General features: G+C 49.1%; 1 protein-coding gene across 22 annotated transcripts in view; it reads left to right on the forward strand.

The window, feature by feature from the left end:
- The window catches only part of PLEKHA7 (pleckstrin homology domain containing A7), a 229154-nt gene that overhangs the window by 189644 nt on the left and 14149 nt on the right, over nucleotides 1-25361 (forward strand). For 14 of the 22 annotated variants that reach the window (XR_015142028.1, XR_015142029.1, XM_086339797.1 and 11 more), the window contains 11 exons: nucleotides 347-433; nucleotides 3176-3229; nucleotides 8907-8987; nucleotides 12634-12702; nucleotides 12877-12957; nucleotides 14183-14332; nucleotides 14889-14990; nucleotides 21424-21532; nucleotides 21678-21904; nucleotides 24847-25035; nucleotides 25131-25248. Coding sequence is in view for 20 of the 22 variants with exons in the window: in XM_086339797.1 (XP_086195923.1) it covers nucleotides 347-433; nucleotides 3176-3229; nucleotides 8907-8987; nucleotides 12634-12702; nucleotides 12877-12957; nucleotides 14183-14332; nucleotides 14889-14990; nucleotides 21424-21532; nucleotides 21678-21904; nucleotides 24847-25035; nucleotides 25131-25248 (1267 nt within the window). In the remaining 2 variants the exon portion in view is untranslated. The remainder of the gene's footprint in view (nucleotides 1-346; nucleotides 434-3175; nucleotides 3230-8906; nucleotides 8988-12633; nucleotides 12703-12876; nucleotides 12958-14182; nucleotides 14333-14888; nucleotides 14991-21423; nucleotides 21533-21677; nucleotides 21905-24846; nucleotides 25036-25130; nucleotides 25249-25361) is intronic. The other 8 variants (XM_086339791.1, XM_086339794.1, XM_086339795.1 and 5 more) reach the window with 1 other exon arrangement.

Genomic DNA, 25361 nt, shown 5'->3' on the forward strand with positions numbered 1-25361 from the left:
TATGAGAACCCTTGGGTCTTAAGGGGTGAAGTTACTTGCACAGGGTCATACAACTCAAACTCTACTTTCTTGCAGCTTGGAAGGCAAGGAAAGATGTCTGTGTTCAGCCAGTTCAGTTATTTATAAGAACCCGATTTAAGGTTGAACTTCCAAGAGTCTGTCACAGTTAGGCATTTTCGTAACCCGGTGCAGAAGATGTGTGTCTGCATTAGACTGGTGAAGAGTCAGGCTGAGAGAGGGGCCCTGCCCTGGGCTCGGCTGCCCCGGTGGTGAGTGGCAGACGCTCTGCCCCGGCCCCGCTGCCTTGCCTGGCTCTCTGTGTGATGTCTGGTCTCCTCTCCTGCAGAACTCCTCTCATGTGGACCGACGCTCCATGCCCTCCATGGGTTACATGACCCACACTGTCAGTGCTCCCAGTTTACACGGAAAATCGGTAAGCAGTGCCTCCTTTCTGGGTCCGGGTGACTGAACTGATCCAGCCTGTGAAGGGCTCATCTCGTCAGGGTTCTCCCAGAAGCCAGTCAGAGGCAATCTGTATTTTAGAGATGAGGAACTGAGGCTCAGAGAAGTCAAATGAGCTGCCCAGACCCGTCTCGCCGGGACTGGTCCTCCCGAGGTCGGCAGGAGAACTTGGGGAAAGTGGAAGAGAATGTGGAATGGAGGAGGATGTGGTGTGTCTTCTTTTTGGGGCAGCGTTCTCCAGCCACCTGCCTTTCCCCCCCTGTTGGCATCTCTCCTTTCTTCCCTGCGTTTGCTTTGATGAGTTCCCTGTCTTCAAAGTTCAAGTGTGGGTGAGGCTGCACTGCTGGTGGCTGTTTCCTGATACACACTACTTCCTGCATCTCCCTTTCTGCCGGTGCCTTTATTTGTCCTAATGACAGAATTAGTGCCGTAATTACTTAGCGGTGTCGCATCAGTGCTGTCCCGGCAGCAGGGTGAAGAGTAATGATAGCGTCGTGCTCCCGCGGTGGCTCACTTCCTCACGATGTGTCTTGCACACCCGCAGCTGGAGGAGCTCTCACTGCTTCTCGCCCAGTTACGGCAGCACCAGGCCAGGTTGGCCAGTGTGCGAAATTTCGCCATCGGCCAGTTACTGCAGCACCAGCTGACCTTTCCCTCCTGCCAGGTCAGCGCTGGTGGGTCCCCTCAGGGCTGGGGGCCACCCTGGGGACCAGGGAGTGCCATGCTGGCCTGTGCTCCCTCGTGCCCGTGCTCTAGTCTGTCCTGCTGTCTGGCTCTCTCCCTTGTTCCTGCCTGTTCGCTTCTGGATGCTACTGCCGGACACTGTGCAGCCATCATGGGGCCTATGCCCCTAGTGCTTGGGAGCAGGGTGGGAGGCTGCATGGGGTGTGAGGGACCTGGACTGTGGCTTCTTTGCCTGTGAGTAGTGATTGCCAGGCTGGTGTGTGGTCACGTCCAAGGGCTGTGCTGGTTGTCATCCTTGTTGCCACCGTGGGCACTCCTTGCGATGCTGAAAGGTGTGTGTCAGCCCAGAAGGAGAAGGCATCATGTCCTCTCATCTGGACAGTGCCCTGCTGATTGACAGAGCATCCTCACACCCCTTAGCCTGGTGAACTTCACAGTAACGTGGAACAGGTTAGGTGAAACAGGTGGGGAAGTGATTTGCCCAGGATCCTGCAGTCAGGGGCATGCAAGACCAGAGCCGAATTGCAGGTCCTGTCTGGCACAGTGTTTCCAAGACATGGGTTGTTGCAGGCAAGCTTCTTGCATGGCCAGGCAGTTGTTATCCTGGGCATCATCCTAAAGAAAATGCTGGTCCACACAAGGCTGGCCTCCTGGCTGCACAGAAGTATGTAGGGGACAGATGAGGAGGGTGAGGAATTGTCACCTGCCTTACCTGTCCTATTTTAGTGGGACCTGAAGGACTCAGGAAATGTCTTTGGAAAAATGAGTCTAAGGCAACATATGCAAAAATCCTAAGTTGGGAATTTGGGTGATTTTTTAATAACATTGCTTGGCGCTATCCCTCTTACTGCTGTGGAACTGGGCTGACTGAGGAAGTAGGAATGGGTAAGGAGACAGTTTAGGGTCGGAAATAAGACCTTAGAAGCCACTGGTGTACCTGGCCGTGGTCCTTAAGGCCTTCTTATGTTTTAAAACATTGCCTAAACATTTAGCATTATTTATTTATTCTTAAAAAATACTTCAGCAAGCCTGTAGTCTATTTTTTAATTTTGGGGGATTAAAAAAAATCACACAACTTTTGGGATCTTAGTTCCCTGACTAGGGATCAAACCCATGCCCCCTGCGGTGGAAGTACAGCATCTTGACCACTGGGGAAGTCCCTGTTTTTGTTGGTATTACATCAGAGCTCTAAACCCAGACCGCCCTTGCAGCCCTGGCTTGCTGAGAGGCCTCTGAGCTGGCGGAGAAAGTGCCAGGACTGTTTTTCTGAAGCTTTCATAGTCCCTCTGCCTCACAGTTAGCTTCTGTAATCCATTACGTGGAAAGCACCAGTTCTAGGGAATCAGAGAGTCTTTTTCTTATTCTCACTGCTTCTGGTCATCATATTGAAGAACTCACCGGACTGTCAGAGATGATGCAGGCAGGTCGGTTTGCCTGGATCTTCCTGATCTAGCTCCCGGCACAGCCACCTTGACTTCATGCTGAGCAAATGGAGCCAGAACTTCCAGGGCACTTTATGGAGCCTCAGGTCCTTATCCTCCTGGAACCCAAGGTCTTAAGGGGACTCCCTGGGTCACCTGTGTCATCTCCATGCCTCTTCCAGGCACCAGTCTGCACCGATTAGGGGGTCATTTTCCTCTGCGCAGTGCAGAGGTCTGGCGACCAGGTTTGGAACGTAGCATGTCCCTCAGGCAGACCCCTCTAGCTTTGTGTCCGGAGCTCACCTCCACCTCAGCTGCGCTGCTGTCCTAGCCCTCTGATAGGATGTGTGCTGGCCCCCTGCTCCCCCTCAGACTGTCCCCAGCCCATGGTGGGGCACGCTGGCTTTCCCCCCATGGTGGACCCGTGAGATCCACCATGCTGAGGGGCTCTGAGCTGCACCAAGACATTTGTGCTTCCTCTGTGGCTCGGATGTTGTCCTCCTGTGGTCTCTTGTCCCTGAAGCTGCACCGTGTAAATGATTCATACTTGAAGGGACACCTTTGGGTTCTCATAGCTGGCTTTTTTTCTCTCTCTGCTTCATTTGAAGGCTGACGATACCTACCTCCAGCTGAAGAAAGACCTGGAGTACCTGGACCTAAAGGTGAGTGGCCTCAGGGGTCTGCTTTCCTTGGCGCTTACCTTTCTGAGTGTGAGCCTCATCGGAGACCAGCCCCAAAGCCAGAGGCCTTGCGGGTCTTATAAATCTGGGTTTCAAATGAAAGTGTCTCCCATCTGAATCGGAAGGCAGAAGTTTTGTTTTGGTGTTTTTGATTTTTTTTTCTTTGGTTGCTGTGGCTTTGAAAATTTCATTTTTCAAATGGAATATAATTAACATATTATATTGGTTCCAGGTATACAACAAAATAACAGTTGTATGTATTAGGAAGTGATTGTAAGTCTGATTAACAACAATCACCATTCTTGGTAATGAATTCTTTTTTCCTGTGATGAGAACTTTTAAGATCTACTCTCTGAGCAACTTTCAAATATGCAATGTAGTATTAATAACTCTAGTCACCATGCTGTATATTACTGTCTCATGATTTATTTATTTTATAACCGGAAGTTTCTCCCTTTCAGAAGAGTTTTACTTCTTATCGCCTCAGACGCTGGGCTCTTAGTTTCTTATGAATTTTGCTGTCAGGTTTCTGGTTTACAAAATGAGGGCACACACTCTTGCTCTCTTCCTGTCATTGGTTCGAACCACAAGGTCTCTCCAGATAATACCGAGTTGCTTCTTCAGAGCCTCAAGTGGGGTGGGGGTAGGTTTGGTTCACAGGGTGTCCCTGATGTGTGTTCTCAGGCACCGGTGGTTTGGTGGCTTCAGTTTTGTTGCTGGGGGAGCAGGTACCACACGGAATCCTGTGGCCCTGAGGGGTACTGTGGTCTTCCACCTGTGTTTAGGAGATGAACACCAGACCCCTCCCTGTAGGTGATGAAGTTCAGGCTCTAAGTCAACCTCCAGAGCGCAGAGAGAGCTGGGCAAGTTGCTGGAGAAGCGAGAGGCATTCTGCCGGGAAGAGAGCAGCTATTGTTTTGTTCCCACCGCTCTCCGAAAGCTCCCACTGTGAAAAGCACTTCTTATGCCTGAGCCAGGACATAGACTGAAGGAATGTGACCTTTAATTTACCGTGGGTGTGAGAGGGCGGGCAAGGGCCCCCAAGGGAGGACACCCAGGTGACGGTCACTGAGGCATGCCTCCCTCAGCCCCCAGGATACCTGGCTTGACATATTTTTAACCCGGGCTCGTCATCTAGCCTGGCAGAAGCAGGACTATGAGCACTGGGTCCTCAGGCAGCAGATGAGAGGCCTCCCCACTCTGAGGCAATATCAAGGCCTTTGATTAGGAATCGCTCAGTTAACTTACTATTTGTTAATAACTTGAGCGTTTGTGCTATACCCAGCTCAGAGAAACTGGGGGAGAGGCAAGAGAAAAACTGAGGCTTTTTTTTTTTTTTTTGAGGATTTCTTTCCTTGAGAAACTTCCAAATGCTCTGGGTTGGGGAAAGAAAATATCCTGAAATAAAACAGATTTATGGCAAGGAGTGTATAGAGATGTGTCTGGCTCAGTGCTCAGATCTGAGAGAGTGAGGATCCCCGTGGGCTGATATGTCAGCAAGGCTTCTGGAGGCGGCGGCATGTGTCTGGAGCCCTGAAGAACCAGAGGGCTTGGGTTGGTTGAAATTAAAGGGAAGGGAACGGTGGTTGCCAGGATGTGGCTGGGGCTCAGGGGATGTGGGGGCAGATTGTCCATGTTCCTGAATCTGTCCTAGGCTTTAGGAAGGAAGGTGCAGTGAACAAAAGTCAGACTTGGCTTTCATAGCTGAGCTAAACAAAGAGGGTTCTCTCAAAACCAGGATGTCTTCTAGCTTATGTGGTCTTTAGGTCACGCAGAACATGAGTAGGTGTTGTCGGTGGTGGCAGTCAGGCTTCAGGATGCCAAGTGCTCACACGTGGTGGCATGGGCCAGATGGGCAACCCAGCCCAGCCTCCAGTACTCTGATCCTGGGGAGGTCCTTCCACCATGCCCACCTTCCCCGTCTGACCTAGAGCGAGGATCAGCAGCCCCCGATCTCCAACTGCTCTGGGTATCCCCACATCCTTGTTCCCTGACCTCACCGTGCCCCCGTTCAGTTCTTTCACTCCGGCTCTGGGGTCATGGAGGCCACACAGAAATATCCGTAGAGCATCCGTGATGTTACCTGGGCCTGTGGGAGAGGCGTGGCTCACGGCAGCACACTTTACCTCGTAGAACTCTTCAGTGAGCTTGGTGCATGGTGCAAGGGAACTTAATAAAGCGCCTGAGCCAGAGTCACAGGAAATAGCTGTCTTCTGATTCCCATCTGTGTGGGATAGCTGATCTCACAGTGGGTCCTAGAGAGAAGATCCAGCTCAGGTTTGTTTAAAGATTGTAGTAGTGTGTGTGCTAAGTCTCTAGAGTCATGTCCAACTCTTTGTGACCTGCTGGATGCAGCCCACCAGGCTCTTCTGCCCATGGGATTCTCCAGGCAAGAGTAGTGGAGTGGGTTACCATGGCTTCCTCCAGGGGATCTTCCAGACCCAGGGATCAAACCTGCATTGAGCTAAAGGGATTGAGAGAGAGGGGAGGGGTAACTGAGGCACAGGATAATGGAGCAGAGCCAGAAGGCCCTGTGAGTCCTGACTCCCCACAGAAACTGAAGAGCCACAGAGGGTATGCGTGTCAGTCACCATGAATTACTTCACTTCTGTTCAATTAAGTAACCCCTGTAAGTAGCCCTATAAAGGAGGTGGTGTTATATTTTTCACTAACTGAACCTCAAAGAAATAAACAACTTTCCCAAGGTTGTGTTGGTAGTCACCGAGGAATCCATACTTGGGTGTAGCACTGACTCTGAAACTGGTGCTCTTAAGCCCCCTGCCTCCTGGCCGCTTTTACAGTACCGCCTCTACTACTGTGGACGCAAAGCCATTCGGTTTTTTATGGAGCTGAACTGGGATTTTTCTGCCAGGAAATGTGCACAATGTGATAGAGAGAGGCAAGGTGGATCCTTGTGTCTTTACCAGCTAGGAGACGTGTGTGACCAAAACAGTAGCTCACGATTGGAAATTGTCACTGTTTGTCATGAAAAACAGCTGTGTCGATGCCAGCACTTCCCTGCTCTTATACTCGTTACTCCAGTTGCTAAGCTCCTCTTAGGGAACCCGTCCCCCAGTGACAGCACCAGCAGGTGAGAGACACTTGGCTTACCAGCAGCATGTGTGGGGAAAGATGCCGAGGTTTGTGCTGTGAGTCACTTTCAGAAAGGCTGACATTTGAATGGGTGTGTAGCCCAACCTGGGCGCGGAGATGCCGCTGAGCACACCCCTGCTGTGACCAGCTTCTTGGGAGAGGTTCCTCCTGGGTCCTCATGAGGAGAGCTAAGCCTTTCTGGAGAAAGATAGTCTCCCTGCCCCCACCAGGTGGGCCTAGGGTCCCCCATGTCTCTATCCCAAATGCCACAGACTTGAGGATCCCAAGCCCATGTCCCATCAGCTGATCCTCATCTTCCAGAACCAGTTGGTGGTGTGTGCTTGCCCATGTGTTGTGGAGTCTGGTCTGAGCAGTCCTTCTGGGTCCCAAAGGATCAAGTAGAAGCAGACTCCACTGTCTTAAAAAATGCTGTGTTAGTGTTCTTTGGAAATGTTTATTTCCCTGGCATTTTACTTGATGTTGCCAGGGTGGAAAGGATTTCATCTTGATTAAGCATCTGTTCCTGCCTGGCATTGTTTGGGCACCTGATTTTCATCATCTCAGTTAAATCCTCTGTGAGCAAATACGAATTATTATCCCCACCACACTAATCAAATTACCCAGAGAGGTAATTTCTGCAAAGTTAGGCAACTGAGATTCGAACCCTGTGACTAACTTCACACCTGCCTCCTTTCTTCCATGTGCCATGTACTGATTCTAAGCCTGCCCTGAAGTTGTATTCACTGAGTTGTATTTTTGGCATTAATGTTCTGCTCTTCAGAACCCTACACCTAAGCCAGGTCTAAAAAGCAGGTGTGAGGGTTTGCAGTTATTCACAGCTTGAATTATTTTTATGTAACTGGAAAGCACAGCTGGGAAAGTGAGGTGGGGAGAGGGTACCTGCAGCCACATTAGGTGGAGCAGTTGCAATCAGCCCCAGAGGGGCTCTTGTCCCTGTGAGGGACGTTATCAGTGGCTCCAGGTGCCTGGTCTCTGGACTTTTTCTGACTGAGCTTAAGATCAGGGCTTCTCTGTTCAGAGTCTGTTTCTGGAGTAGAATCTCTTAAGTCATGGTCTGGGACATCATCTGTCTCAGGGTGGCCAGGAGCTTGATTTAAAAAATTGCAGGTGTGGAGGATGCTGGGCATCTCTGGAAATGATGCCCAGAATTCTGTGTTTTTAAAAATCCAGCTCTGGGGGGGTTCTTGTGCACAGAAAGTTGAGGTCTGTTATTCTGGAGAGAGGTTGTTAACCTTGGTCATGAACTAGAGCAACCAGATGTTTTTAAAACCCTTTAGAGACTCTGATTTAATTGGCAGTACTCAAGTATACCCTTTAAGAAGGAAAGAATGGGAAGGAAGGAACGAAACAAAAACTCCCTAGGTGTTTCTCATGTGTAGCTGTGGCTGAGAAACATGGTTTCAAAGCAGTGATCCTCAAAATATGATCCCAGATTGACAGTGTCAGCACTTCCTAGGAATTTGTCAGAAATGCGAAATGTTGGGTCCCACCCCAGAGCTGCTTAGTGAAAACCATTGGTGATGGGGCCCAGCAAATTTGTATATTCACAGCCCTCCAGGTGATTCTGAAGGATGCTCGAGTTTAAGAACCCCTTTTTAGTGTAGTGGCTCCCACTCCTGGCTACCTATTAGACTCACCCAGAAGGGCTTTTCCCCACTCCAGTACTCTTGCCTGGAAAATCCCATGGACGGAGGAGCCTGGTGGGCTGCAGTCCATGGGGTCGCTAAGAGTCGGATACGACTGAGCAACTTCACTTTCACTTTTCACTTTCATGCATTGGAGAAGGAAATGGCAACCCACTCCAGAATTCTTGCCTGGAGAATCCCAGGGACGGGGGAGCCTGGTGGGCTGCCGTCTATGGGGTCACACAGATCGGACACAACTGAAGCGACTTAGCAGTAGCAGCAGAAGGGCTTTTAAGAATCCCAGTGCCCAGGCCCCACCACAGACCAATTATATCCAAATTCTCTTGGAGTGGGACTCAGGCATCAGTATTTTTTAAAGCTCCTGTGTGATCACAGCATTGGAGGCAGAGATGAGATCCAGTCTTAGCAGGTGGGGACAGTGGTCCCTCAAGGGAGCTGGAAGCATTTGGTGTCATTGGTGAGACAATCATTTAGGTGGTGACAGCGAGAGTCTGAGAGACCCAAGGTAGAAAATGTTGGTGGGGCTGAGACTAACGCATGGCTCCATGCTAAACCACAGATTCAGTATCTTTCAGTATGTGATGGGGGAGGACGCAGGAAGAAGCAGAGTCCCCTCTTGCCTTCAGAACCAGGAAGGACATGGGCACTGAAATCGGCGCTCTCACGAAGACCCTCCAGGCAGCGCTTAGGAGGCCGGTTTACAGATGAGGGAACTGAAATCTGGAAAGGTCCACTGGCTGGGAAGCAGCATAACCAGCTGAGACCCACTCATTAAAACTGCACAACACACATCCTCCTAAGGTTTCCCCTTGCCATGTCCCCAAATTCTGGCTCGTTCAAATGTCGTTTGATGTCTTACCTGTTACATTTTGTTGTATTTGCCTTTCTGTTTGGAACAGATAAAAAATAATGAACCTTTGATCAACGTGCTTTACAAAGTGCTGAAGAAGTCAGCACGGGGCTGTCGGCCCAGGAGAAGCGTAAGATGACCTGATCTGTGTCTCCAGGCGGGGCCATTCCATTGCTTCTGGCTCAGTGCCGACTCCATCACTTGCTTAACCAGGGGCTCTCCTGACCGCCCCCAGGCTTCCTGCAAGTCATTTTCGGTTTATTTTCTTTCTACTGAAGCCCCCTCGGCGTTTTGGCTGGTGCACCAGGCTGAGCCTCTCATCTGTCGTGTTTTGTGACTCCATCTTTTGTGCTGCCTTCAGGGGGCGGAGCGGGGGCTTGCCTAGCTTGCCAGAAGCTTGTGTTGTGTTCCCATTCTCACTCGTCTGCCTCCATGGTGAGGGCTGCCCTAGAGCATGCGTTCCTGGGGAGGGAGCAGCAGTTCCTGGTCACCTTGGAGGAGCCGGGGTGTCCTGAGATTCTACCGTAGCCCTGATATTAGGGTGGCTCTACTTTGGGACAAGGTGTTGATGTTTGAAAACATTCTAGATCTGGACTAGAACAAAGCACCTACCTGCCCAGCACCCTCCTCTTTGAGAGATGCAGAGGCAGTGCCCTAAGCATGGCCAGCTCTTATAGCGTCCCACAGGAGGCTGCAGGTGGGAATGCAGGAGCTGTGTCCAGTCATCTGAAGCCCTGAGCGTAGGTGTCTTCGAGTGTACGGGAGGGGAGTTAGATGCCTGGGTGACCTGATGCCAAGACTCTTTCAAATGAACGAGTGCCCACTAACTTCACTTTTTCTGGTGACTTAGTTGAACCCACAGTTGTGGACTCATAGTTAATGTTCTGAATGGATTTAAGCATTGCTATCACAAAGTGCAATTTGAGGAGGAAATTTAGATGTAAGTACTGCTGTGACTATGTTTAGTAGCCTCGAGTCTCTGGAATGAAGCTAAATTTAGAAGCTTAAAGGGCCTGTGAGCTATCTAAACACTGTCCCGTAGCCTCTGCCCTGAAGCCTGTGACCTTTACCCCATAGAAAGAGGACTTAGGCCCTGAGCACAGCCAGCGCACCTGGTTTTGTTACATTCATGGACTCACTAAGCAAACGCTTCTCAAATAGCCTCAGTACTTTGGGCCCTGGTCTGGGCTTTGAGGTTACAGAGAAAATATGTGACAGTCCCCACAGTTACTCCTAAATAGATTACTGTCAAATGAGGGGAAACAGGTTGTCTACTAAGGCCCCTAGCAGTGGCAGACATCAGGTGTGCGAGGATGTCCCCGGATGGGCACCAGGCCCAGATGGAGGGAGGGAGACAGAAGAGCAGCGAGTGGGTCCCGTCAGCTGAGTTTCTAATCCTAATAGACTCGGTCACTTGAATTCCTAAGTTGTAGCACCTTAAAAGCCACACATTAAGAGGGGACAAAGAGAAAGTTATTTCTTAGAAAAGAGAGAGTGCTAATATCCTGAGAGAGAGAAGAAACATTTTTATGTCAATCTGAAATGGAAATGAAAGCACAGAAATTTGGGAGCGTTTTGCTAGATAAGCAAATAGTCTTGAACACTAACTTCTAAGAAATTCTATATTACTGATTTTTGTAATGACTCTGATTCATCCCCAGAAAGGTCACATTTATATTCAGTATTCCATGAAGACAGTGAAGGACATACTTTTAGAAAGCTTTCTATCAGAAAGTTTAAAAGCTTTCTGAAAGTGCCCTTTTTGTGTAGAAATACCTCATTCCTTGCCTGACGGTGCTGGATAAATGAGTTATTGCTCAGTTGGACTCCCTGCCTTTGCTATTTCAGTATCAAAAACGTATCATCCAAAAGAAAGCTTCAGTGACAGAAAGGAAAGAGTTTTTGCTAAGAGGAAAAAATCCCCAAAGCATATCTCAATTTGAAACTGATTTCTTCCTAGGAAGCCAGCCAGGGTCAGCCCCTGGGAGAGCAGACAAGCACATGGCCCCTCACTTGGGCAAAGGACGGTGACACAGAGTGAAGGACCCCACCCTGTGCCTGCTGGGTTCCCGTGTCCTGCCTGGGAAGTTCAGCTGTCCGTGGTTCCCCAGGATTCATTCCCCTCCCTCCCTTCCCCACCACACACCCGCTGCCCTGCAGGAGCCAGCGCGGTCTGGGAAGTTCAGCTGTCCGTGGTTCCCCAGGATTCATTCCCCTCTCCCTTCCCCACCACACACCCACTGCCCTGCAGGAGCCAGCGCGGTCTGTTGTTGTGGATTGTTGTTGTGGTCAGTGTGTTCTGTGACTGTATGTGACTGTGTATGTACACATAATTTGCCAGTTTGAAGAGCAGAATTTGGCTGGATTCTACTTCTTTCTGGGATTGACCTACATATATTTCCCTTTCACCTACCTGGGAGGCAGTAAGCAATTTGCCTATTGCCTCCCAGAGTGCCAGGCCTTCCGTCCTGGGCTGACTTCCCCCAAGATAAAGACAGTGGTTCCTGTCCTCCACTGTGCCACCCAAGGGAGCAGGGGAACAGGCGGGGGTGGGTCTGCAGCCTAGATTTGCCCCTCGGCTCAGGGCATGAAGACGGCTTCTCCCCTGACCTTGACCTTTGGATCTGGGTACACAGATTTTGAGTTCTGAGGGGAATATCTGCTAATCTATTTCTGCTTCTGATTCACACTCACAAACTGGATAGAGTAGGGAGGAAGTGAGGGCCGTTTCTCCAGCAGCTGTGTGTCCATCTGTAGTGGGACCCTCTGCGTAGTGCACACACCATCTCTCTCTGCTGTAGCTAGCTCCACCCTCCATTTCTCTGGCCAGATCTGCAAACTGGAGTTCAGCAAGATAGCCTCCCCTACAAGGGGCATTTGACCTGGCCATCCCTGACCATGGTTTGGCCATCGGGGTGCATCTGTGAAAAAGGTCCCTCTGTTCCTGCAGTTTTTGACAAAGAAGGAGACTTGGTGGAAATGGAAACATGGCCTAGAGAGTTACTGTTTAATTTCGTAGGGGCCAGTGAGTGAAGGGCGACATGTCGTCCACACTGGTCCAGGAAAGGATGGCAGATCTTGTGAAATTCTGCTGGCCCCTAAGTTTGGGTGGTTTTTGTCTGCCGCTTTGTGGTTTCTTTTCTTGAGAGGGCAGGGTAACTTGTATTGCAAGTTCAGACTAACCTCAGCTATTCAGGGATCAGTTGAAAACCCCAGCCAGGAATCACCCAGCTGCTTCTTCCTTTGACCAGATCCTCTTGCTAAACAGTGGAGAATGAGGAAGGCTGATCGTATTCATGGGGATGTGGGCTGCTCAGACTTCCTTGAACTAAGGGCTCAATGATACCCAAGGGATTTGCTAATTTTTCTTGGTCCACTCACTCCATAGCCCCGGGCGGGGGTCATGGACTTCTGTTAATTAGGTTTAACCCCAGATTTAGTAGCAAAACTCTGTCTTATCAGTGGCAAATCTTCTGTGATTCATACTGAACTCATTTGGACGAAATTTAAGCCTTTACTATTGATTCTGAACTTGAAAGTCTATATTTTCTTTGAGAAATTTGTAAGTACTAGTAAGATCTCATTTATTTTTTCCCTGAAATGAAATAAGCATAAAATTAAAGCAGGTATTGCCCATGTTTCTTCCCTTTCTGTGCCGTGATCCTCCCTACCACTGCCGAGATTTCCATACCTGTCTGTTGTAGGGCGAACATTCCCTCCTGAGTTCTGATTCTGAACCCCGTGGTTAAATCTTCTCTAAATTGTTCACCTCCCAGATGACAGGCCGGGATCTCCTCAAGGACCGAAGTCTGAAGCCGGTGAAGATCGCCGAGAGTGACATTGACGTGAGTGAGCTGGGTGACAGGCCGACCCTCGCCTGCCCGCTGCCCCCAGGCCCGGGATGGGCTGCTTCAGGCAGGGCTTGGATGGTTCCGTAGCCACAGGCTTTCGGGTCACTCTCCAAGGCCGTGCCCTTTCCTCATGCTCCCAGGCCCTCTTCAACCTGTTCTTGTTCACAGGTCAAGCTGAGCGTCTTCTGTGAACAAGATAGGGTCCTCCAGGACTTGGAAGACAAGATACGAGCCCTTAAGGAGAACAAAGTGTGTATCAGTTTTGTGTAATCTTGGGCTGGGTGGCGGGGCTTTTGTCATCTTGTCTTTCCTCAATATAGACTGGACTCTCGTGTTAGTATTGGACAGCAGGTATTCCTTTATCTAGAACAGTGTCTGAATTTTAAGGGTATCTTGTGGGGTTTCTGTCTGAACCCAGAGGAAGCCTTGTGGGGCAACCTCAGCCTACTTATTCCAAATACTATGTCCCCAACCTTAATTCTGCCTGACACAGCTCTCCCCAGCAGCCCTGAGAGGTAGGCCTGGCTTGTAGTGATGATGCCACACCCCTGAACCCCAGGGATGGGGGGCCGTCTTGGGGGAAGTGGCCAGAGTTGTAATGCGGCAGAGGTTGTCTCTTCCTAAGCTTCCTTTCCTCTAAGGATCTTGACTGTAGAGGAAGCAAGTGTGGAGTGGAGGAATGGGCTGGTAACCACTGATATTTGGTCTCTTAGACACTTTGTGTGAACTTTTTTCTGCATTTTAACAAGGCATTATATTCATGGTACTCAAAAGTTTATAAATAACATGGCTTTTTTTTTTTTAATAAAAAGGGTTGGTTTATTATAGTTTAAATACATAAATTGAACATTCAAACATCTTAATGTTAAACTTTAGAAATAAAAATTTAACATTCAAGCAGGAGTATAGTTTACAAGGAACACCCAAGAAAGGTAATTTGTTATCTAATCCAGAATATTGGTTAGAATCAATATTCTAACCAATATTCAAACCAGAATATTGAAAAGATCACTTAATGGTGAATAAAATGGTTTAACCAGCAGTCCTAGTTTGGCCAAGATGTTAATTACGACAGTGGTTCCATACCTGAGAAGAAATTACTAAATAAATCTCATAGGCTAAACAACAGGACTTGGCTTATAATTTTCTTCTTCAACAGCTTAGAGAGGTTTTTCCATCTGTTCTTTGATTTACCTCATAGTTTATCCCCTTAAGGAGTGGATGGCCTTATGCCCACTTTATAGATGATGAAACTGAGGCACAGAACTGTTAGGCGATTTGTCCTAAGAGGCCACCCAGTGGGCAGACAAAGTCAGAGCTGGACTCAGAGGCCTTGACTCTCAGGCCCCTAGCTGGGTGCTGGCCTCTTCAGTCTTGCTTAGATCCAGCAGGTTTGTTTAGCTTCTGGCCTGGCAGGGGGCCACCAGGGAATTGTCTTGCTATCCTCTTGCTCTTTGGCCCTGGTCCGGCTCAGGACCAGCTAGAGTCGGTGCTGGAGGTGTTGCACAGACAGATGGAGCAGTACCGAGACCAGCCCCAGCACCTGGAGAAGATTGCCTACCAGCAGAGGCTGCTGCAAGAGGACCTTGTCCACATCCGGGCCGAGCTCTCCAGAGAGTCCACCGTGCGTAGATGCTCCCCTGGCCCCACCCCTGCCCCCCCAGGATGGGCTGGGAGGGGGCTGCTTTTCTTGTCTCCCAACCTATAGCTGAGAAGGTGGCCAGGGGCGAGAGTCTTGGCATAGCAGAACTCCTCCAGACTGCCTCCTGACAGTAGCTTACTTTGTCAGGGGTGACACGTCCGTCTCTACCGGTGCCTTAAGGTGCATGCTGTCAGTGCCTCTGGGAGACTGCAGTGACACCCAAGGGGTCAGCCATCTCAGAGCAGCCTGCACAGCTGTTCCCCTGATCTGTGTGCAGTTAACTCTGAGATGTCAGAATTTCTGCTCTTTAATTTGTCTGTCTGATGTGGTGCAGGCCCTTTCTGCCAGAGCTGGGAACCAAAGCACCCACAGGGGTGGGAGACGGGACAGTGCAGGTGGCCTGAGACGCATCAGGCACCCCTTGCCCTCTTCCCCTGTAGTTGGGTCAGCAGTGCTCAGGAGTACAGGGGTTCTTGGGGCCTTCTGAGGGGGTGGGCTTGGGATAACTAAGAATCAGAGGCATTTCTTTGATCCACAGGAGATGGAAAATGCTTGGAATGAGTACCTAAAGCTAGAAAGAGATGTGGAGCAGCTAAAGCAGACCCTGCAGGAGCAACACAGAAGAGCCTTTTTCTTCCAGGTGACCCAAGGGCTCTTCATCCCTTCTGAGCTCTGATTTCTTCTTGGAGTCTTCACTTACGGGGGCTGTGAGCCCTACCCAGAGGTCTTCTCTTTGTCCATCTGAACTCAGCCTGCTCACCACCCCAAGCTGTCTCTTTGGGAACGCTTGCCACTGCCAGGCTGTCATGAGAAGCGTCATCTCAACTCCCCCTGCCTCTCTGCTCTCAGAGACAAGTTCCTTGGCATTTTTCTAAGGGTTTCTCTACCAATTATCTGGGGAAACAGCCCCAAGAGGAGATGGTACTGACCTTGAGAACCTTACAGGGGCTGGAGGGTGATCTGTGTTCCTTGTCCTTGGCCCTGTCTTGGGTTCCTAACTGCTCACTTAGCAGCAGGAAGCCCTGTCTCTTCCCCTCCCTGACTCCTGAGGATAGATGCTATCAAGCCCTCACCGGATCAGTAGTGTGAATTCAGGCCAGATGGGGCGATACCCATTACTGTGGGCCCTGCCTCACTCAGGATAGGCAGCCTTAGAGCCCTGCCTTCCCTACCTTAAAACCAGGCCACCCAGTTGATAGCTGCCTCTGCCTCCAAAGGTGAAAGAAAGAAAGGCCCTGTGTGGTTTTCCTTCTTCAGGTTGGGTCTTCCAGCTGCCAGTGTTCCTCCACTGGAGCGCCCAACCGGGCTTCCACCCCACCCTCAAAATTCTGAAAATGGAAAATAACCTGCTTTTGAACTCAGCTTCAGATCTGTACCCCCTCTTCAGGACCCTGACATAATTCTATTTATTTGAAGTCAGCAAGCATTGAATTGAGGCTTCTTGTGTACGAGGCACCGTGCTGGGCCAGCTTTGGGGCAAAGCTTGCTAATTGGTGAACTAGTTCTAGCCAGGCCTCTTCGTTCAAGTGATTTAATGAATGTGTTGACTCTCTGCACATCAGCATCACCCCAGAAAACTGAAGGAATTTGGGAGAAGGTTTAGGTTTGTGGACTAAGAGGCTTTTCCCAGACCCTGCTGTGCTTTTACTCACCATTTCAAGCTGGTCCCAGAGAGCTTACTCCAGGACCACGTGGAGGAGATTCTTGCCTGTGGTTCAGGGTTGGCCTATGAGGTTACCTAGAATTTGTTTATCTCCTGTGGCTATTGGGTTTTTCCATAATTTTCCTTCATTTGAGCTGTTTCCTTTTCTTTTTGTATCCCCAGATTTAGCATGGTGGCTTAAAAATAAATAGGTGGATATTCTTGGCAGAGTCCTTCAAATGGTTGTTTCTAGTTACTAGTTCCTTGAACTATTTCATTACACTTATCTTCTTGGACTTCAACCATCCACATTAATTTCAGCAGTGATTTTTCTTTTTTTAGCTTTTCATTCCTTTTGTTTCTTTAATTGTGCAGGTAACACACAAATGCATCTCTCTGAAAAGTCCACACAATGAGAAACAAGACCAGAAAAAGACACGAAAGCCCTCCTTCCTTCCTTCCCTTCTCTGTCCTGGTCCCGTCACCTTCCCTGCATGTGGTCAGCGCCATTAGACCGTGACCTATGCCTTTCCAAATGAACGCCCGTATGTAGTATCATATAAGTTATTGGGGGAGGCAGTTGGGTTTACTTAAAGAGGAATCATACTTAACATGTTGTTTGGTAACTTGCTTTTTTGTCATAACTTTTGTTACAGAAATCTTTCCAGGAAAGATACCCCTAGGTTTATGCTGCCCCACATGATAGCTATTTAAATTGAAACATAAATTAATTAAAATGAACTAAATAAAAATGTATTCCTTAGTCACACTAGAATCAATTCATGTGCTCAGTAGCCACATGTGGCTAGTGGCTTCTGTGTTGGACAGCACACGTTATAGAAGATTTCTATAATCTCAGAAATTGTGTTAGACTTTGTTGGTCTAAGTGAATGGAATTAGTTCTTGACTGCTGCATAGTATTTCATAGGTGGATGTCCCACACTTTATTAGCCATTCCTCTTCCGATGGGCATTTAAGTTATTTGCAGTGTTTTCCTTTTGTAAATGGTGCCACAATGAGCATCTATCTAATTGCCTATCAGAACTTATTTATGAGCATTTATCTAAAATAAGCTCCTAGAAGTGGACTTGTTGAGTTGAAATGAGTACACATACTTTTTAATTTGTGAGATTTTTTTTTTAATTGAAGTATGATGAGTTCACTGTGTCATGCCAATCTCTGCTGTGTAGTGAAGTGACTCAGTTATACATACACATTCTTTTTTAAGACTCTTTTTCCATTGTGGCTTATCACAGGATATTGAATATAGTTCCCCATGCTATGCATTAAGACCTTGTTGTTTATCCATTCTAAATGTAATAGTTGGCATCTGCCAACCCAAAACTCCAGTCCCTCATTCTCCCTCCCCCCCTCACCCTTGGCAACAGGAACTCCTGGTCTCTGTGTCGACAAGCCAGTTTCTGTCTCGAGGACACGTTCATTTGTGCCATATTGTAGATCCCACATATGTTGTGTCCAAATGTTTGTGACCCCATGGACTATAGCGTGGCAGGCTTCTCTGTCCTCCACTACCTCCCAGAGTTCACTCAAATTCATAACCATCAAGTCGGTGATGCTATTAACCATCTTATCCTCTGCTGCCCTCTTCTCCTTTTGCCTTCAGTCTTTCCTAGCATCAGTGTCTTTTCCAATGAATTGGCTCTTCACATAAGGTGGCCAAAATATCACATATAAGTGATATCATATGATATTTTTCTCTTTCTGACTTAAGTATGATAATCTCTAGTTGCATCCATGTTGCTGCAAATGGCATTATTTCGTGCTTTTTTGTGGCTGAGTAGTATTCCATTGTATATATGTACCACATCTTCTTTACCCATCCATCTGTCATTGGGCATGGGTTGTTGCATGTTCTGGCTATTCTGAATAGTGCTGCTATGAACATAGGGGTGCATGTATCTTTTTGAATTATAGTCTGTTCTGAGTATATTCCCAGGAATGGGATTGCTAGACCATATGGTAGTTTGTTTAGTTTTCTGAGGAAGCTCCATACCGTTTTCCATAGTGGCTGCACCAACTTATATTCCCACCTATAATGTCCAAGAGTTCCCTTTTCTCCACACCCTCTCCAGCATTTGTTAGTTGTAGGCTTTTTAACAATGGCCATGAATTGAGTATACCTCTTAAATATTAGCAGGTAACTCAAAACCACCCTCTAAAAGGCTGCACTCATTTGCCCTCCCACTCACAGTGCCTGAGAGTACTGAACTGTTTGCCCAAATCCTCGCCAACACTTGATGTTATCAACCTCCTTAGTTTTTGCCAGTCTGCCTGCTAAAAAAGGACATCAGGCTTCTATTTCCTTTTATCTAATTACTAGTAGGTTAAACATCTTCTCATGTGATTATTGGCTATTTGTGTTTCTACTGTGCCTGAGTTCTTGGTGACCTAACACGCAGCAGGCCTGGAATCCGTTTTTCCCCTCCCCCAAACAGATGGGTACAACATGCGGATCTTGTCACAGGCTTTGTAGAGAACTTAGTCCTGTAAGTTACTAGGAGATAGGCCAGTCTGAAGCCAGGGCCCTGCAGCTTGATTTCTACCTAGCCTAGTGGCATTGCTCATGCTTTCCCTGAGTGCCACAGTGCCCTGGGAAGCTCACAAAGCCTTCCTTTGAGCAGGCTCAGTGTTAACTTCTTTGGTGTAATTCTAGGCCAGGCAAGCTGTGAGCGTCCTAAATAAATCATTGACACTGGAGATAGGCTTGCAGCCCCATATGCAAATTCTCAGTAATGAGGCTTGGAAACTCACCTCTCTTTAGCCAGCATTGGCTGTGAGAAAGCCCACAGCCTTTTCAGCAAAGATAAGTGGCTTTATTTAGGAAGATCCTCACGGCCACCTGAGTAGACAAACCAGAGGATAAAAGAACGTGCAAGTGACTGTGAGAGTCAGTGATAGGTGAGGCTACCTGTAGGTGTCCCTACTTCCGGACAGTGAGTTCAGACCTTTGCTGAGCGAAGTCCATAGGAGCCTTCCAGCCCATTGTGATGCAAGGACACAGGAATGAAACCCCACTCTGCTGCTCCCCCAAAAGCTTCCTTTACCTTGTTGTTCAGTTCTGAAATTCCATCGTCCTTGGAGAAAGATACAAGTTCTCTGGGCTTTGCTTTTCTCTGCTCTTCTCTTACATGTTGGGGTGACAGGGAAAATGGGGGCAGGATTGTGAACTGACAGGGGGAACTACGCCAGGTAGACTGCCAGGGGAGGAGAGAGATCGATGACCTTAACCCCACACCCCTCCTTTACCAGCCCTCTGCTTGGGGGCCTCAGCTCTAGAGATAATCCCCTTAGCTCAGTAACATGTCTGTCTTAGGACCCTTGTACCTTAAGGGGAAGCTGAGCGTTAAGCCTGCTATTTGCACATCAGCCCTAAGGATGTGCACTGGTGTTGGACGGGCCGAGAGAGTAGAAGAGCCCCGCTTAGGAGGGAGGCTTCAGACGTCTGTTGTCCTGGCTATTGGGCAGTATTTGGTCAGGGAATTTTATGTGATTGGGCTTTTACTTATTCAACATTCATGTACTGAGAAGCTGCTCAGTGCCGGGCCCCGGGGGGAGGTATCCAGGAGCAGTGATCCACAAATATTACACACATGAGAACTCTTCCAGGTGAGGCTGGCAGGGAACCTTGAGAGGAAATACAGGTGTGGAGCCTTCCTTTTTAAGTCCATGACGTGGGACATGATAATTTTAAAGTTAAAAGAATACCATATCTGATGTATAAACAACTCCATTAAAAGATGCCCACGATCCCTTAGTCAAGCAGACCCTGCTCACCTCTTTCTAGGGCATCTTCCCAGGTGGTTTTGGTTACAACTTATCACAGTGTGCACATGGTCATGTTCAGTTCAGTTCAGTTGCTCAGTCGTGTCCAACTCTTTGTGACCCCATGAATCGCAGCACGCCAGGCCTCCCTGTCCATCACCAGCTCCCAGAGTTCACTCAGACTCACATCCATCAAGTCAGTGATGCCATCCAGCCATCTCATCCTCTGTCGTCCCCTTCTCCTCCTGCCCCCAATCCCTCCCAGCATCAGAGTATTTTCCAATGAGTCAACTCTTCGCATGAGGTGGCCAAAGTACTGGAATTTCAGCTTTAGCATCATTCCTTCCAAAGAAATCCCAGGGCTGATCTCCTTTAAAATGGACTGGTTGGATCTCCCTGAAGTCCAGGGGACTCTCAGGAGTCTTCTCCAACACCACAGTTCAAAAGCATCAATTCTTCGGTGCTCAGCCTTCTTCACAGCCCAACTCTCGCATCCATACATGACCACAGGAAAAACCATAGCCTTGACTAGATGGACCTTTGTTGGCAAAGTAATGCCTCTGCTTTTGAATATGCGGCCCTTTTCCCATTGTACTTTATTAAAAAAAAAAAAACAGCTTTATCATGTGATTCACATACCATAAAATTAGCTATTTTAAGTATACAATTAACTGATTTTTTAGTGAATCCGCAGAGTTGTATAACCATCCCCACAATCAGTTGTGTGACATTTCCAGCTTGCCCCTAAAGGAACGTGGTCCTGTTTACAGTCCCTCCTCATCCCCACCCCAGCTCTCCACCCTTGCTCTAGCCAGACACTACTCTACTTTCTATATGGACTTAGCTATTCTGGACATTTCATAGAAACGAAACCATACATATGTGGCACTGACGTGTCTGGCTTCTTTCACTTGACGTAATGTTTTCAAGGTTCCTCCATGTTACAGCAGATGTAGTACTTCATTCCTTTTTACTGCCAAATAATGTCTACTCTGCCCATTATATTACACCCCAAATCCCAGGACTCAGCTCTGTCGTTAAAAAGATGCCCTTTATATTCTAGGGATCATGTCACTTCACGTCCTTGCCTTCTCTTCCCTTCTGCTGTGGTTGCCTGAGACAGTCTGTTTTTTAAATTGTTAAGTATACCTAACGTAAAAGTCTCCATAAGCACTTAATGATACACTTTGGTACCGTTAAGTGTATTCACACTGCTGTACACTCAGTCTTCAGAATGATTTTCATCTAGCAAACCTGAAACTCCGTACACATTAACCAGCAATCCTTCCCGCTTCTCCCAGCCTCTGGCAACCAGCCTTCTGCTTTCTGTCTCTGATGTGGCTGCTCTAGATAACTTCATTGAATCACTCTGTATTTTAGGCAGTCTTTTCTTAAATGGAGAGCAAACAGGCGAGGTGCACTGGCGAGAGCTCCTCTGAGATTCCTACCCTGGACCTGGGGCCTCTCCTACATCTGTATTTGTCCAGGAAGCTGTGAAGCAGGCTTGTCTCTAGCCCTGGTGGGGTTTCCCAAGGGGATACCGTCCTCCAGAGTGAGGGACTCTGTCTGAAATGACAATGGAAATCCTAGGAAGAAGCCTTTGGTGAGGAGCTAAGAAGGGAATGAACCCCTACCTTCTCTTCCTCAGGAGAAATCGCAGATACAGAAGGATCTCTGGAGGATTGAAGACGTCATTGCAGGCCTGAGTGCAAATAAAGAGAACTTCAGAATCCTGGTGGAATCGGTCAAAAATCCAGGTGAGCCGACCATCTTCCTGGGGCAGGGCTGTCAGAGGCCAGCACCTAGCGCTGGGGGATGGCCCCGGGGCATAAGTCGCTGCTCTTGTCCTCTGAGGAAGGTCTTTGTTCCATCACATCCTTTCCTCCCCTCCATGCCTGTCAGAGAGGAAAACGGTGCCTTTGCTTCCTCACCCGCCTGTGCCTTCACTCTCGACCTCTGAGAGCAAGCCGCCCCCGCAGCCCAGCCCTCCCACCAGCCCCGTGCGGACCCCTCTGGAGGTTCGACTCTTCCCCCAGCTGCAAACCTACGCGCCGTACCGACCTCACCCGCCCCAGCTGAGGAAGGTGACATCCCCCCTTCAGTCACCAACCAAGACCAAGCCCAAAGTGGTGAGTATTGAGGACTGGGAGCTGAGCGCTGTCCTTTCCTCTCTGGCAGGTGAGTGTCCCACCCTGTCCTCAGGTCCACTTCTCTTGGGAGAGAAGCTTTTAGGGAAACTTGGTCAGACAGAACCAGCCAGAGCCATGAGGTAGGGGGCCCTGCCGTCCTGCTTTGTCTCCCAGAACTGGAAAGGCCCCTAGAAGTGACCTAGTCCAGCCCTCCCATTTTGCATTTGGGAAGACCGAGGAAGGGCAAAAGGAAGTGACTGCACTAAGGCATGGTTTATGATCTGTGATGTGCAGGGAAGTGTGTGGCTGCCCCATGTGGGGTTCTGTGCACACTCGTAGTTAAGTCGGTGGACAGGGAGCGCCTCTTAGCTGAAGAGAATCTTTACCCGCAGCCGAGCACGGCGCTGGGTTGTGAGGATATATGCAGTCTGCACAGTGACCTCATGGAGTATAGACAGGAAGGTCAGTATTCCCATTCCACAGATAAGAGAACTGAGGCCCAAGGTGTTCAGAATTTGCATGAGGTCTCCATATTAGCAAATCCAGTCTACATCTTCTGACCATTGATTGTGCCATCTGACATCTAACTGGACATTCAGCTCTGATGTTCAGGTCAGTATGTAGCCCATGTGGTTGCCTGAACCAGCACCTTGGCTTGCCTGGCACAGAGAGGAGCCAAGCCCTTGGTTGAGTCTGTGAGCACAGGAGGCTCTAAGGAATTAGAAGATGCAGTCAGGCACTGCAATAGCTCATTTCCAGGGCCAGGCCAGCCTTGGCTGGAAAGCATGAGGGGCCTGATCCAAGTGACAGGGAAGCCATAGCAGAAAGGACCTTGGAATGGAGACCTCCAGGTTTTTGCCAACAAGGGTTTGGAGGAGCTGTCGCTGGGTACCACGTATGCTTAGGACGTCTGACAAGATCAGTGCACAGTGCTGGCTAAAACACATGAGTTCCCGTACCTGGTCTTCACCATCCACCTGCTTCCAGCCATGGTCCAGAGCCCAGAGCTAGACGACAGGTGCTAGGACCCAGGGTCGCTGTGAACTTTATCTTGAGATCTCCTTCCCTCTCCCAGATCTAAGAATCATGGAGCACCAGTCACAAGGCAGGAGGTAGAAAATAGCAAAACAAATAGCAGGAGCGGCTGGGGCAGACACTGCTACCATAAGGCAGGATGCCTGCCCCCTGGGACCCTGGGGAAAAGGCCTGGGAGCAGGATTGCCCGGACTCCAGCCCTGCCGTCCCTCTGGGACGGCCACCCCCCATCTGAGCATCCTCAGTTTCCTCTTGTGCAGAGCAAGCAGCATGAGATAGACGATCACAGAGGCTCCTCTTCACACTTGGCTGCTGTTGCTCAGAGGCGTGGCTTTTCAGCTTGGTTGGGGGTCAGGCTTACGGGAGAGGGTGGTGTAAAACCCACCTTCTAGTTGGATATGTGTTCACCAGTTTCACCATTTTTTATTGTTGCTTCAGATTTATTTTATATTCATATTGTTTTATGTTTACTTTTGTGAATAATGATATCATCCTGTAATCGACATAAAGCATGAATACATAATTTAATAAACAATAAAAAAGAGATTCCACATTTCATACCAACACTCAGACCAAGAAATAGGACTTGGCCAGTGGTCAGAAGCCCTTGGGCCTATGGGTCCCTTTCCAGCGCAGGCTCTTTTCTCCTTCTGCCAGAGGTAACCACTATCTTGACTTTTCAGATAATTTCCTTGCTTTTTTGTTTTGATACCTATATTTTTATCCTGAACACTTTGCCCATCTATCATAACTGTATTTATTCTTTCTTATCTTGTGTCCTTTCAACATTATATTTGTGAAGTTCATCCCATTGCTGCATTTAGCTATAGTTCTTTCATTTTTATTTGATTTTTTAAAAATTTTGTATCTTTTTTTTTTAATTTTATATCTTAAGGATATAAAAAAGTGTGTAATAAAATGTCTCCCTTCCACCCTCTATCTCCAGACATTCTGTTCCCTTCAGTCAAAGGCAATCAATGGTTTATGTTTATCTTTCCGGGGGGCTTTTTAGGATTTGGTGATTCTGAGATCTTGTTCAGGGTTGGAAACCACGGATGCTCAGAGAGCCTCTGGGTATCTCGGGTAGGCGGCTTAACCTTCTGTCTGAAGTCTGTCTCTAGAAGAATGCTGATAAACCTTTGCAAAACAAGCTTGCAGTTCCCTTTCCTGAACTCTGAAAAAATCTGAAAACCAAAGCAAAATTAGGCTAAGAAAGGGGGAGTTCAGGAGAAGAGAGTCTGGATGGTCATTTGTCCCAGGAGTGGGTGTTCATGGCAGTCGGGGGCCAGGCTGTCAGCCTGTAGGGAGGCCACAGCCCTCGGAGAGCATTGTGGATGGGGCAATTCAAGGAAAATAGTTGCATTCATCCCAGCCCAGGGAGTGGGCTGCAGAGAAGGCAGTGAGTCACCCATCCTGACAGCCTGCTCAGGGCCTGGGCCAGGCAAGAGGAAAGATTTCGTAACCATGCACATTTCTGATGGAAAGGGCAGGAGGATGTAGATGGTCCTCGCTCAGATCTGCAGCCTGCTGAAAGATCCAGAGGTCGTGCAGGGATATGAGCCAGCCCCGTCTAAGCAGGGTGGGGTGGGGTGAGGTGGAGGTGGTGGGGTGCTGTCATATACAGGTGAGCGAGTGGAGTGAGAGCATGGACCCGTGTCCTGAGTTCTGGGTTGTGTGTAGCTAACACTTGGAAACTTGTTCATAGTTAACACTTGGAAGATGTAGAGTCCGAGGGAAGGATGGGCTTGGAGCAGAGGTGTACCCACCCTCACAGCTCAACCAGGGGAAGTGTTGGCGTCTTTGGGCTGAAGTGGTCGTGCCCCGCAGGCCCCAGGTGGCCTGCTCCGGCCCTTTGGGCCACTCGGCATCCTCTCACGGGGCACTGGTTGTGGTTTTGTTCTGAGCAGGAAGATGAGGCACCTCCCAGGCCCCCGCTCCCTGAGCTCTACAGCCCGGAGGACCAGCCCCCAGCCGTGCCCCCGCTGCCAAGGGAGGCCACCATCATCCGGCACACTTCAGTGAGGGGCCTCAAGCGGCAGTCGGATGAGAGGAAGCGAGATCGGGAGCAGGGACAGTGTGTCAACGGGGACTCCAGGGTGAGCACGGAGGACCCCTGGGGTGCCCGCTGAGTGTGGGGAGAGGGAAGGCGGCCGGACCCGGGGCGGCTGTGACGGCCTCCGACTGCCCGCAGGTGGAACTCCGGTCATACGTCAGCGAGCCAGAGCTGGCCACCTTCAGCGGGGACACGGCCCCATCCTCCCTGGGCCTTGTGGGCTCTGAGAGCAGGTACCAGACGCTGCCAGGCAGAGGTAAGGCACGACTTTCTACGGAGTCTTCCCAGGGACCCCCACTGCAGCCGCAGCACCGCCCGCCCCCAGCCCTCACCCGGTCCTTGCAACTCTTCTGCCTGCGGCGTGGGGCC

This window comes from Bos grunniens, chromosome 15 (genome assembly GCF_055505025.1).
Source record: "Bos grunniens cultivar Pamir isolate PY7600 chromosome 15, Bosgru_T2T1.0, whole genome shotgun sequence".
In the NCBI taxonomy this organism is placed as follows: Eukaryota; Metazoa; Chordata; class Mammalia; order Artiodactyla; family Bovidae; genus Bos; species Bos grunniens.